Source organism: Triturus cristatus, chromosome 2_2 (genome assembly GCF_964204655.1).
Source record: "Triturus cristatus chromosome 2_2, aTriCri1.1, whole genome shotgun sequence".
Lineage (NCBI taxonomy): Eukaryota > Metazoa > Chordata > Amphibia > Caudata > Salamandridae > Triturus > Triturus cristatus.
The window spans coordinates 460,773,970-460,788,838 of NC_140582.1; the positions used below are offsets into that span (position 1 = coordinate 460,773,970).

General features: G+C 46.6%; 1 protein-coding gene across 2 annotated transcripts in view; it reads right to left on the reverse strand.

The window, feature by feature from the left end:
• Positions 1–14,869, reverse strand: part of ADAD1 (adenosine deaminase domain containing 1) — a 756,025-nt gene that overhangs the window by 103,678 nt on the left and 637,478 nt on the right. For both annotated transcript variants that reach the window (XM_085641552.1, XM_085641551.1), the window contains one exon: positions 14,452–14,584. In XM_085641552.1, the coding sequence (XP_085497678.1) occupies positions 14,452–14,584 (133 nt within the window). The remainder of the gene's footprint in view (positions 1–14,451; positions 14,585–14,869) is intronic.

Sequence of the window (14,869 nt, forward strand, 5' to 3'; positions counted from 1 at the left end):
TTACTTTTTGGATTACTTTTCCTACACGGAGTAGTATACTTAGATACTACTCTGGGACATGCCCTGTAAACAGATAAGTAAAATGTTTTTTGTTAAACAGTACAATTTTAAAGAAATGTTTTATGTTTTCAAACTCCACACTTAGAAAAGTTTCCAAGAAAAACAGTCAGTTATCCTATGGAGGAAAAGTGTGTTATCAGTTTTAAGGTAAGTATTTGGTAGTGGGAGTTGAGGTTCTTAGGATAGACTCAGGGGGCCCCCAGGGTCAGAGATGCACTCTTGTTACACCCTCAGCAGCACCAGGGCGGTCGGGTGCAGTGTGCTGAGGCCCAATGTTATCCAATCTGGGATAGGGGGCCTCCAGTTGGCGGCTGCTGACGAGGAGGCCACTTGGTTGTGGAAGCAAAGCTCCTAGACTTTAGCTCAGGGAAAATGAGGAAACAAAGTAGCACCAAAGGTGCACCCTCAGCGGCACTAGGGCGGATAGGTACAGGGTTCTGTTCCAACGTTGGGGGCCCTGTTTGCAATAGGGAACCTCCAGTTTGCAAAGGCACTGCAGGCTTAGGGACGAAGGTCTTCTGGGTGCGACCACCATTTCGAGAGGTAAGTTGGGAAGTTAGGGGTTGGTTAGGCACCGTCTGGGTGGCCACCCACGGCTGTGGGGCGTCGGGTGCAGGGGTGCCTTTTGGGATCGGATCTTCTTACCATCTCCTGGTTCCGGTTTGGTGTCAGAAGTGGGATTCGGGGTTTCCAGTTGGGGCCAGAGGTTGCAGGTGAACAAATCCGGTGTTGACAGGATTAAGTATTTGCGGTTGAAGGCAGGCAGGTCCTCTGGGGATTTTGAGGTTGATGGCTGCAGGACACACCAGGATTTCGCAGGAGCAGGTTTGAGGTGGAGACAGGCCGGTAGGGCTGGGGCCAAGTCAGTGGGCGTCTTCCTCTTGTTAGCTTCTGCACGGCTGTTCGGTCCTTCTTGTAGTTTCTTCTTGTCTGAGGAAGCAAGGTTTAGGGGTGCCCCTATATACTAGATATAGAGGCCTTACAGGTAGGTAAAAGGTATACACCCCCTACTATGCCACCCTCCAGTGGGAGGGGGGCATGAGCCTGTCCCTGGTTGGCTGAGTACCCCCATCTTCAAGATGGCGGCGACAGAGTTGTGCTTCACCTCACCTCCCCCACCTGAGGGGTGGAGTTGGCAGAGGTGGGCACACTACTCTTCCTCACTTGTTTTTCCCACCGGTTCTCCCGCTCAAGGGGGGTCAGAACCAGTGGAGACCAGTTGCTGAAAGCAGCAAGTAGCCTGGGGAAGCTCACAAAGGCGGCAAGCCTTCAATAAATCAGTGAGGATCTCAAGGCGCTGGGGGGATTAGGGGGGAGCCTTTGAAGCGTCCCCTTTGTGATCCCTGCCCATCTGGGGGAGGAGGCTTGGTACCTCGTCCCAGGATGTGAATTGTTTCAGGCCCTAGAGAGCAGCAAGCTCTCAACCCACGGGTCCAGAAACATGTCTGGTGGTGGCAGCTGAAAGCAGCCACTCAGCCTGGACACTAGTGGAAGGTTAGTTTTCAGGGGGCATCTCTAAGATGCCCTCAGTGTGCATTTTTAATTAAATCCCACACTGGCATCAGTGTGGGTTTAATGTACTGAGAGGTGCGATACCAAACTTCTCAGTTTACAGTGTAGCCAATATGGTGCTGTGGAGTTGGTAAAGAAACTCCCAGCACCACATACTCTTAATGGCAGCACTGTACTTACAATGTCTATGAATGGACAAACACTGAAGGGGTACCGGGCTCATGCACCTGTACCCTCACCACAGGTATAGTGCACCCAGCTAGAGGGGTGATGGACCTATGTCAGGGCAGTGGGTTGTATGCATGGCACACAGATGTGGGTCATGTCGACTCTTCCCTTTGTTCTGTTCCAAACCACGCAGCCTGCAAAGGCAGTGTGTGAGTGTAATGGTACAGGACCCCTAAGGGTGGAACAATAAGTGCCGCAGCCCTTAGAGGCCTTCTCTGGTCACAGTGCCCTGGGTACCTGTGGTACCATTTACCAGGGGTTGACCTGAGGCCAGAGATGCCAATTGGGTTTAGGCTTCAATGCAGTTTTAGGGAAAGAACTTAGGTCCTGGGTACCTAATTAGCAGGAGCCCAGGGGACACTCAGTAAAAGCACATCAGCAATTCAGCAAAACGTGGGGGCAACCATACAGAAAGAGGGCACTTTCTCACACAACCCCACCCCCCACCCCCCAATGAAAGAGGATGAGACTAACCTTTCCCTAGAGAGTCTTCATTTTTTAAGTGGAAGAACCTGGAAAGTACATCTGCAGTGGAAGTCCCAGGTCTGCGTTCCACTAAAAAGTCCATTCCCTGTAGGGAGATGGACCACCTCAACAGTTTAGGATTTTCACCTTTCATCTGCATTAGCCATCTGAGAGGTCTGTGATCAGTTTGAACCAGGAAGTGAGTACCAAACAAGTATGGTGTCAGCTTCTTCAGGGACCAAACCACAGCAAAGGCCTCCCTCTCAATGGAACTCCAACACTGTTCCCTGGGGAGAAGCCTTCTGGTTATAAGAGTAACAGGTTGGTCTTGGCCTTCATCATTGGTCTGGGATAGGACCACTCTTATCCCTAGCTTAGAGGCATCAGTCTGCACAATGAACTGCTTGGCATAGTTCTGGAGCTTTGAGAATTGGTGCTGAGCACATAGCCTCTTTCAGGGTATCAAAAGCCTTTTGACAACCAACCGTCCAGTTTACCTTTTTGAGCATCTTCTTGGAGAGGAGTTCTGTGAAGGGAGCCACAATGGACCCATACCCCTTCACAAACCTCATGTAGTACCCAGTCAAGCCAAGGAATGCCCTGACTTAGGTCTGGGTTGTTGGCGCTGCCCATTCCAGGATGGCCTGGATCTTGGGCTGTAAGGGTTGGTTTCTTTCTCTTTTCGTGTTACCCTTTATATTTTTTCATTGCCGGGTCCCATATGGCTACTGTTTTCGGGCTCAACATGGTGTTGGTCTTTCTTTCTTTACATCCACGCATGTTTTTTCTTCAACGTAGATTCGGTTATTCCTCTTTTTCCTTTCATGCTGGTTTTTCTGTTCATTCAAGGAGGAGTATCTGTTATTTAGTCACTTTTTATGAAACAGTTGTTTTACTAAGAAGCATACACATGTGAACATTTGCTCCCCTGTACACTATATCCTTCTGTTTAATGATCGTTGTTTGTATGAATTACAGAAAATATCCCCTGAAGAAGGGCCAGTGAGGCCTGAAATGCATTGGGCGGGTTGTTGATGAAAAGATTGGATGGACTCAATGAAATAAAGAAAAGAAGTTCAGGTCAAGATATTGATCTGTGATTGGAACAGATTAAAACAACATGCTTATGCAACAAAGACTTTGTTTATGTTTCATAATGTTTAATAGGCTGATGCCTAGATCAATGAAAAAATATATTTTTCTTGGTGTTTATCAATGTTGATTGGCAATAATTGATTGTTATCAAGGAAACATATAGCAAAAGCTATCAGGCTATAGCGCACGGAGGTCAAGTTGGTATACTTGAATTATGTTAGGTTGTCTTATGACATGTTCAGACAGCATGTCGGCCCCAGTGGCACGCCACACAAAGTGAGTACTAAGGTGTTTAACCAGACAATTAAGGAGTGCTCCTCTAATTCTAATATTATTTGTACCTGGCCTCCACCAACAAGGTGGCCCTAGTACACCACAGTTCCCTGCCCTATCTGCCATTTGGATGCCTTGATAATTAGGCCTGCAGTTTGCAGGGCTTTTAAAACCTTCCCAAGGTGGAAAAGGTGATTCTGCCAGGTGAAGCTAAAGACAGCAATATCATCTAGATAAGCTGCACTAAAGGACTGCAATCCAGCAAGGACTAGGTTCACCAACCTCTGGAAGGTGGCAAGGGCATTCTTTAAACCACAGGACATAACAGTAAACTGATAATGCCCATCAGGTGTGGAGAATGCTGTCTTTTCTTTTGCTCCTGGGGCCATGCCAATTTGCCAGTACCCTGCAGTTAAGCCAAAGGTACTTAGACTTTTGGCTGCACCCGATTTGTCTATCAACACATCTGCTGTTGGGATAGGGTGAGCATCTGTCTTGGTGACAGAGTTAAGCCTTCTATAGTCCACACACAACCTCATTTCTCTCTTTCCACCCTGTGGATGAGGTTTGGGGGACTAGAACCACTGGGCTGGCCCAGGGGCTCTCAGAAGGTTCAATAACCCCTAACTCCAGCATCTTGCGGACTTCAGCTCCGATGCTTTCCTTGACTTGATCAGACTGTCGATAGATTTTGACAGGAGAACTGTACTCAGTGTCCTCATCATGGGTACACCAGTTTGTCTGACCAGGGGTCAAGGAAAAGAGCTTTGCATACTGCTGCAAGACTTGCTTGCAATCAGTCTGCTGTTGGGCAGAGAGGGTGTATGAAAAGATAACTCCATCTACTGACCCATCTTTTGGGCTGTATAAGAGGAGGTCAGGGAAAGGTTCACTCCCTGTCTTATGATCCACATCAGTCACCATCAGCATGGCGATGTCAGCCCTGTCATGAAAGAGCTTAAGATGGTTCACATGGATAACCCTTTTGGGTGCCCTGCTTGTGCCCAGGTCAACTAAGTAGGTGACTTCACTCTTCTTTCCTAGGATAGGGTAAGGGCCACTATATCTGTCCTGGAGTTCCCTTGGTGCCACTGGCTCCAATACCCACACCGTTTGCCCTGGTTGAAATTCTACCAGTGCAGCTTTTTGGTCATACCAGTGGTTCTGAAGTTCCTGGCTGGCCTCAAGATTTTTGGATGCCTTTTCCATGTACTCCGCCATTCTGGACCTTAGGCCAAGCACATAGTCCACAATATCTTGTTTGGGTTCTTGGAGAGGCTTCTCCCAACCCTCTTTTACAAGACAGAGTGGTCCCCTCACAGGATGGCCAAACAGAAGTTCAAAGAGGGAAAACCCTACTCCCTTCTCTGTAAGCAAAAAGCAAGCATGGTAAGAGGACATACCATCTCCTTTTGAGTTTTTCAGGGAGCCCTATAATCATGCCTTTCAATGTCTAGTTGAATCTCTCAACAAGGTCATTGGTTTGTGGGTGATAGGGTGTAGTAAACTTGTACTGCACTCCACATTCTTTCCACATGTGTTTTAGGTAAGCAGACATTAAGTTGGAACCTCAGTCTTAAACCACCTCCGTAGGAAATCCCTACCCTGGTGAAGAGACCAATGAGGGCCTTGGCTACTGCAGGAGCTGTAGTAGTCCTAAGGGGAATTGTCTCAGGATACCTAGTGGCATGATCCACTACCACTAGAATGAATTTGTTTTCTGATGCTGTGGGAGGCTCAAGTGGACCCACTATGTCCACACCTACCCTTTCAAAGGGAACCCCAGCCACTGGTAGTGGAATTAAGGGGGCCTTTGGGTGGTTACCTGTCTTGCCACTGGCTTGACAGGTAACACAAGAGCTGACAAACTCCTTCACCTTCTGAGTCATCTGGGGCCAGTAAAAATGGATATGAGCTAAAGTTATGAGGAACTCCCTGTACTTCACTTCGGAGGCACTACCACTCTCCTAGTGACTCCAGGTTTGGAGTCTCTGGCCTCAGTGTACAGTAGTCCCTCTTCCCAACAAACTCTGCGTGTACCACTGACATCTCCCTTTTCCTGTGCTGCAGCTTGCTGCCTCAGACTTTCAAGAGCTGGACAGGCTTGCTGTCCAAGGCACAGCTCTTCCCCAGAGGGTCCCCCTGGGCCCAAGAATTCAACCTCGTAAGGGTCAAGCTCCATGGGCTTAGTTCCCTCTGGGGTGTCCAATTCCTCTACCTGAGAAGAGGGGTCCTGATCCTTTTGCTGTACAGAAGCTGGTTCCCCATCTTCTTACCTTTCCTCTTGGAAGGTTGGGTCATACTTTCAGGCTCCAACACTTCTTTTTCACTCTGTTTTCTGCTCTGTGATCTTGTTTTTACACACACCATCCCAGGGATATCCAGCATTGCTGCATGGGTTTTCAGTTCAACCGCAGCCCATGCTGATGTTTCCAGGTCATTGCCAAGCAGACATGCTGCTGGTAGCTTTGGAGAGACCACTACCTGTTTCAGCCAGTAACACCCCCCCCTCCCCCAGTCTAATGTCACCACTGCATGGTTAGTGGTAACACTGTCCGCATTGGTGACTGGGTAAGTTCTCCCAATCAAGTATTGCTCAGGGAAAACCAGTGTATCTCTCACCATAGTGACAGTGGCACCTGTATCCCTCGGAGCTTCTATCCTAGTTCCATTAATCCAAGGGTATTGTAAATACTTCAAGTTGGGTGGCCACACAGCTACAGTGGCAAACTCAACTTCCCCTCCTGAAACTAGAACTGCTTCAGTGTGCAACCCGATTTGCTCTTGCCACACTGTTGATCCCATCTGGAGACTTGCTACACCAGCAGTAGCTGTAGTATGACCAGGGGCCTCCTTGTTTGGGCAAACAGCTTCTCCAGTTAAGTGTCTCAACTTCTTACAGTAGTTACACCATTATTTAAAGGATCAAAGTTCTTTCCCTTGTACCTATTATTGGACTGGGAAGAGTTTTGGGACCCACCCCCCTGTGCAGATTTTTGGGGCCCTTTAGAAGACTCAGGCTTTTTATCTTGGATATTCTCACCACCTTTCCCCTGGGGAGGTTTTGTAACCCCTTTCTTTTCGTCACCCCCAGTGGTTGTTTTTGACACCCTTGTCTTGACCCAATGGTCTGCTTTCTTTCCCAATTCTTGGGTAGAAATTAGACCTAGGTCTACCAAATGCTGATGTAACTGCAAAGGCAGTGTGTGAGTGTAATGGTACAGGACCCCTAAGGGAGGCCTTCCCTGGTCACAGTGCCCTGGGTAACTATGGTACCATTTACCAGAGGCTTACCTGTGGCCAGAGATGTCCATTTGGTTTAGGCTTCAATGCAGTTTTAGGGGAAAGGACATAGGCCCTTGGTACCTGATTAGCAGGAGCCCAGGGCACACTCAGTCAAAGCACATCAGCAATTCAGCAAAAAGTGGGGCAACCAAGCAGAAAGAGGGCACTTTCTCACACAGAGATTTTGAATTCTTATTCTGCTGTGATTGTAAGGCTCTCAACTGAAAATATATGCCATTCTGGTATTCTCAAGGGAAGATGGCTCAGAGTTAAATAGGTCTTCCATCCTTTTGATTTCGACCAATTTATTACCATTAAACTGGGTATTTATTATTTATTTATTTCTATTCTTTTATAGCGCTCAGCTACCCCCAACGGGGGTGTCCCGGCGCTTGCGGACACGGTGAGAGGTGTTATAGAGGTATCATTTGTCAGAGTTTGTGAAAGTTATCAGTCCCTAGTTTATAACGGGAGGCTGAAGAGCCAAGTTTGTAAGGTCTTCCGAAAAATGAGTTCAGATTTGGCTTTTCTGATATGGTTGGGCATGGAGTTCCATAAGATTGCAGTTTTGACGGAAAAAGAACATCCACCAATTCTGGATTTGGAGAAATGGGGGATGATGAGGTATTCATAGGTGTTGGATCTTAGGGTCCTGGACTAATGATATTTACGAGCTCATTTTTAAGTAGTTTGGGCCAATATCATTGAGTGCTCTGTAAGCGAGAGTTAGAGCCTTAAATTCAGATCTTCTTTTGACAGGCAGCCAATGAAGACTGCACAGGTGGGGGGAAATTCGATGTCTGAGTGGAATATTTATAATGAGCCTGGCTGCTGCATTCTGCACCATTTGCAATTTTCTTTGTGAGTATGCTGGCTGCCCCAGGTACATGCTATTTGCGTAATCAAGTTGTGATGTGATTACTGCATGGACTATTGTTTTTCTAAAATCCATTGGTAGAAAGTAGAGGAATCTTCGGAGGGCCTTCATTTTCCAAAAACAGGAAGAAGAGACTTGGCTTATTTGGGTCTTGCATGACAGGGAGGTATCTAGTTTAAACCCTAGATTCCTAGCCGAAGAGACTGGGAGGGGTGGCGGGTTGAGTTCCGTAGGCCACCAGAGATGAGATAGTGGGGGAGAGGGCTGGTTAAAAAAATAACACCTGTTTTTTCTGTGTTCAGCTTTAGGCAGTTGGCTGACATCCAGGTTACGATGTCCAGGAGACACTACCTAAAGTTTGAGAAGACTGCTTCTGAACAGGCTGCGAAAGAAAACACGAGCTGCGTGTCATCAGCATAAGAGATCACATCGACTTCGTGCTTCGTTACCAAAGTGGCGAGGGGGGCAAGATAGACATTAAAAAGGGTTGGGCTAAGTGCCGAACCCTGAGGTACACCACATATCAGAGGGCGTGTACCAGAGGTGTGGGGATGTAGCCGTATTCTTTGTGTGCGGCCTTCCATGAAGGAGCTGAACCAAGCCAAGACAGTCCCTGTTACCCCTAAGGGTAATCTCGACACCGGTCATTTACAGTACATAAAAAGGAGACACTTATTAAGAAGGCTTCAAACACTTGGACCTCAACAGAGTAAGGTCATTAACAGATGTACACAAGTGAGAGTTGGCAGAGGACCTGCATGTGCAGCAAACTAGAACAGCTTAGAGTACAGTGAAAGACCCAGAAGACGCTCTTCCAAGATTTATCGAACCCACCAGATGCTCGACCACTCTCAATAAATGGATAACTCAATGTGAGACATTCTCAGATAGTACTCATTAAACTAAGTAGTATGGTGTGAGATGGGACAAAAACATATCAAAAGTCAATATGGGGCTACATTATAGATATATTTTTTATTTGTACTGGATAGTTGGTAAAAAAATACCTAAAATTAATAGATTGTGAACTGGCTTGAGTGGTGGGTAAGATCTTTGGGTCATGCCAAGGAGGCATCAAATAATCTTACTGCACACACAGCACTGGTTTACAGGATAGTAGGTGTATGTTTCCTGTTACACTTTTTTAGCCAAAAACCTAGATTTCACTCTGGTTGGTAATTGGCTAAATGGGTCTCTTAACAGTCACATCCACAGTTTTGGTGATGTGAGGTCAGACTCCACCACTGTAGTTACACCTCAATGGAATGGAAAACAAGTTTTTCCTGCAAGCGTTTCAAAACCTTGATAAATCAGCATTGTGGAAGGTTATTTTCATAAATGTGTATTTGGATTTGCTCAGTAATTTTTCTGTGTATAAGAAACTGGTCTCGATTTCCACTTTCTTCGAACTTTTTCTGCAAAGTCAACATTCTGGTTTTGTTTGCTGTCTTCATAAGATATAGTAAATTTGCAATGTGCTCAGGTGCTCTGTTGTGGACAGTTTTCTGCTGAAGGATCAGACCAGACCAATAGTGTAGAGAACACTTAATATTTGAACCATTTAATAATAATTCAGCAGTAAGTGATTCCTCAAGCGTGACTGCAAAATCATGTACTTGTTGAATGGAGCTGGGCACAGGCAGCTATATTTTTAAGCCCCATTGACATTATTTGATGGAGTCAATCTCAGCATGGTTTATTACGTTTACACTATATTCTTTTGGGAAGTTGGATTTACTCTTTAATGAGGTCAGTGGCAAGAAACCTGTGTAGCATCCACGTACAATCTTTATCATGGATGTATGTCAGTATTCTTTTGTTTACAATAGCACACATTTCACTGGATTTGATAACTCTAAAGCTGGGATTCACACAAATGCCAGTTTTGTATACAGGTGCATCAAAGTCCTGTTACCATGCCTTTGGGAATGACACTAACCTGAGCTAAAGATCGACCAGCTTCACCATTGCTTATTTCAGTGCGAGGGGAGCTGTATTTGACTACTATGTTGGGTAGTGTCTCTTCCAGGTGCTTTGCCTACTTTTAGGTTTTCACAGATGGAAATGTAATGGTCCTCTTGGTTTATGAGAGATTTTGAAAGTCATAGGGCCTGATTTAGAGTGTCAGGCTTGCCAACTTTATTACAAGTGCCACTGAATATAGATCACTTTGTTTTAAACAGCGGAGTGCAATTGTGCAGGTTAGATGCCTTATAAATTAGTCAAGGATAAAAGCCATTTAGCGAGGAACAAATGGGGAACTAGGTTGGGGCATGTATATGTGTTAGGGACCCTCGAAGAGTTCCATAGAGGAAGATGAAGATACTAAATTTGGATTGACAGCTCCTGGAATGAGGAGCGAACAAGTTACTTACCTTCAGTAACGCCTTATTAGGTAGAGACTATCTAACCACAGATTTCTTACCTTAGAATTATCCTGAGGCGTCAGACTGGATAAGATTTTTGTGACCAGTATCCCTGAACGCCCGTAGGCAGCGGTGTCCACATAGAAAGTGATGTTGCCTACATAGGCGCCACCCCAGCGAGCTCAGTCCGCTATCATTCTTTGCTTGACTTTCCATGCCAGGAGCGCAGAGCCACGACAAACACTTGCCACTGGTGTGTAAAAGTAGGGTCCTGAAAGGGGAACAGCATTAACCCTAGAAATCCATTCGCAGTGCAGGGAGGATGGGTGGGTCGGTAGGGAAACTGCGGCTATTCAGAGTTACCAGATCAGGCATTAGCAAAGGTAACTAACCTGTTCATCTGATAGAGACTTCTAGCCGCAGATTCTTCCGTGGAGGTGGGTCTGCAAAACAATTTCACACCAAAAAGTCCTGCAGGCCCGAACGGGCAAAGTGCCTGTTCCGACTGACCTGACAGCCCAACCAGTAGTGCTTGGTGAATATGTGCAGAGAGGCCCACGTTGCTGCCTGGCAGGTGTCCAGAACCGGGAGGAACTCCGTGTGCCAACACAGTGGTCGGAGCCTTTACGCTGGTAAAATAACCTTGCAAACCCTCTGGAGGTTGCTTCTTGGCAAATGCGCAGCAGATTTTAATGCAGAGCACTATGTATCGGGAGATGGTCCATTTCTACACAGCCTTCCCTTTCTTGGCTCCAACATACCTCACGAAGAGTTGGTAATCCACCTGTAACTCTTTGGTGTGGTCAAGGTAGAACGACAACGCTCTTTTCAGGTCCAGTCGGCGGAGTCGCTCTTCTTCCTTAGAGGGATGCGGCGGAGCAAAAAAGGTAGGCAGAGTGATGGATTGGCCTTCATGAAAGGGAGTGACAACCTTTAGAAGGAAGCTCTAGTGCAAGGGACCAGCTTGTCTGGGAAGATGTTGAGGCACAGAGGCTTAGATGGCAAATCCTGGAGCTCACCGACTCTCTGGGCGGATGTTATGCCCACCAGAAAGGTCGTTTTGACTGTAAGGAGCCCGAAAGGACAGTTGTGTAGCGGCTTGAATGGAGCACACATGAGAAAAGAGTACTAATTTAGGTCCCACTGATACATGATAAAGGGTGAAGGCGAACATGTGTTGGAGACCTTTCAAAAATCTATTAACAACAGGGTAATTGAATAAGGATAGATGATCTTACAACCACAAAACAGTTAATGACAAAAAAGTATCCCTTTAAGGTGCCCAAAGCACACCCCTAATGGGCAAGAGAAAGAAACAGGAGAATTAGTAAAAGAGGTGGGGGGGGGTGGGGGTCAACCTGCTTTTCTGCACACCATGTCACAAGCTTGCCGTCCCAGGAGTTATGCATCTTCCACTACGGTCAGATCTGGTTGGGGTACGGAAAGAAGTCTGCCGCTTAGCCCCAACCGCAGTTTGTTAACCACCACTGCAGATCTTTTGCAGTAAGCTCAGAGATCTGGATCATGTTGGAGAGATTCCCCTGATGTTTCACCCACTGGAACTTTAGGTTCTACTTCAGAGCTTGGGCATATGTAGCAAGCAGGACACATGAAGCCCAGCAGCCTCAGTGTCAGTCTCAGGGAAACCCACGATAGAGGCTGAAACATCGGTATCATAGCCTGAATATTCTGGACTCGCCGTTTGTGAAGATAAGCACGGAACTGCACTGTATCCAGAATCTGAGCAGGAGAAAGATGTGACTTCTGCAGGTTGATGGTGAAACCTAATGAGGGCAGGATGTCTGCCGCAGTCTGGAGGTGAGGGACAACTGTCTGAAGGTGAGCCCGCCTTCAATAGCCTGTAGTCGAGATAGGGGTAGACTAGTACCCCTGATTGCCACAGATTAGCTGCAACCCCGCCATCACCTTGGTGAACACCCGAGGGGTGCAGGTAAGGCCAAAAGGGAGCACAACAAACTGAAAGTGCCCATTGTAAATCGCAGGTAATGCCCGTGGGCAGGCAGCATGGTAATGCGGGAGTATGCGTCCTGCAAGTGCAATGCTACAATCCAGTCTCACGGGTCGAGGGCAGACCGAACTTGAGAGCATGTGAGCATTTTGAATTTTTCTTTTACCAGGAAGAAATTGAGAGAGCGCAGGTCTAGGATAGGATGAAGGTCTCCATCCTTCTTGGGTACCAGAAAGAAGCAGGAATAACGACAACCTACTTCTGGCATCGGCACCCTCTCTATGGCTAACTTGGCAAATAGAGCCGCTACTTCCTGGTGGAGTAAGGAGAGATTGTCCTAAGTCAGCTTGTCACAATTGGGTGGCATGGGAGGGGGGTAGTCATGAAGATGAGGGAGTATCCCCTTCTGACAATCTGGAGAACCCAGAGGTCGGATGTTATCGACCTCTAGTGGTGCAGGTTATGGCGTATCCTGCCTCCCACTGGTTGCCCATAATATTCAGAGGGCAAACTAAAGAGGCTTGGAGGCTGCAGCTGTGGTGGACTGGCCTGACCTCCAGTTGCCCGACCCACGGGATCTGTGGGTACCAAGTCCTTGGCCACACAGCAGCTGGAGATCTTGCGAGCCCTGGTGCCTGGGTGGGTAAAGACACAGCTGGAAGTCCCTTCCGTGGTCATGAAAGGAGCGGAAGGTGGATTGGGGTTGGTGAGGGTCCATAGAAAAGGCCCAAGGACATAGCCGTAGCTCTGCTATCTTTGAAACGCTCCTGCTCTAAAGAGACAGGAGCCATCAAAAGGTATGTCCATCAGCTGCACCGAGAGCACCAACAATGGGGCTGGTGCTGTGAAGGTCGAGGTGGCTCGACCGACACCGGCCCGGATCCCTCTGTAGATTCAAGTGGCTAGACTGGTGCCAGAGGCGAACCTGCCAGCAGGTAAACAGTAGGGGCCCCTCCAGAACCTGCAGAGCCCAAAGGCACTCCAACTGAGAGTCTGCCACCCAAATATGAGATGCATGGCCTCACAGAATTCTCAGAGTTGGATTGGGGTCGCCTGGCTCCTGGAAACTCGGAGAGGCGCGGAGATGGCCCAGGTTCAACCGCGGAGTCAGGCCTTGAGTAATGACCCACCCTCATCTTGTCGGATGACTTAGACGGACGGAGTGAAGTAGAAGACCTATTCGACTTCTTTGTTTTTTCCCATTTTGTGGGTCTTACTTGAGTGGTATAACTTAGCAAGCACACTCTACGAGACGCTTGCGAGAAGCAAGACTTTTTACATGGAGTACTCTCAGTCTATGAATAGACATAATCCAACTCGTACGTGTTTACAGACAACTCACCATGTACCCGTTTCAAGAATAATAGTGGATATAGGTTGTATATAATGAATAGAAATCATTTAAACTCTGAAGGCTTTACCGATATCGTAGACATTTTGCACTGAGGAAGTCGGAGCGTGATGTCCCTATGACGAAACACGTGTTGGCTACATCTATCAATTACGACTAATACCAGCCTGTGAATGTAACAACCTATAATACTAACTACTGTGAATCATCTGACCTATTGGATTTGATTGCCAGGATATATGCGATGACTACTGGAAAATAAAGAAGATGAATTGGACTATCATACTTTTTGCACTCTTGAAAATTATTTTTATTATTTGCTCAGGATTAAGACTGTTAATTGCTTTGGTTTTTGGGACTTTAGTCCACAGAAATATTTTGGAACGTGTGTGGCCGTTTCCCCTTTTTCCTTTGAGCATCCTATAGGATCTTTCAGTGAGCTAATTACACTTACGGTTATGCACAGACTTTAACCCAGCCACACTTCATTTTTTTTTTCTTTTACAGCTCTGTGACATCACATCTAGGGGGGGGGGGGCAGGAGTGGAGCTAGTCACAGTACCACCTCCTAGCACAGAAGTTGCTTCAACTTTTCCAGATCCAGTCTGGCGTGTGGGGAGGATTTGCATGCGGTGAGGAATCTACAGGTGAGGGGAGTAACTATCAGGAACTCATTTTAACAGTACAGCAGATCCCGCAGATTTTAACTGGGTGTGAGGGATGTGTCCTCATTTGTAAATACACATTTGTTTGCTTAAGAAGCCCTCATTTCAACTGGCAGAGATGGTCTACTGGCTAATTGCTATGCAACTGCAATGCTATGCTATGACAAATTGCAATTTATTTTAGTTGCAATTTGTTGACCAGTTGAGCTACTCAAAGTTGAAAAATCATGACAGTTCAATAAAAGAATATACCCGCTGAAATTGTACATTTGTATTTAAAGAATATTGTTTTAAGAGCAATTTACCTTTGCCTCGTGATATGTGAAACTCTGGAATAAGTCGTCTCTCTTAGCTTCTTTGGCAACCAAATTGAATCGACTTAACATTGCTGCTTTGCAAAGCCGACTTGCCATAGAAATCCCGCTTTTGAATGGTGATCTAAATTTAAGGATAACATAATTAGCACTTGCAAATGTAAAATGTTTGACCTTTCTTGCCCCATTCAATTAATTCTACAACAACAAATGCGTGACTTTCAGAGACATAGAGAGACAGAGAGACCTATGCCAAGCTTAGCACATTATCTAGGCTGTGTCCTTATCCTAGCATACTGGGACTGCCCTAAAATAAGCTGACTCGCTACATCCAGCCCCAGCTCAGTCATGTACCTGGAACAATCAAGATGATCATTATAAACAATACATGTGTCACAAGCATCAATGG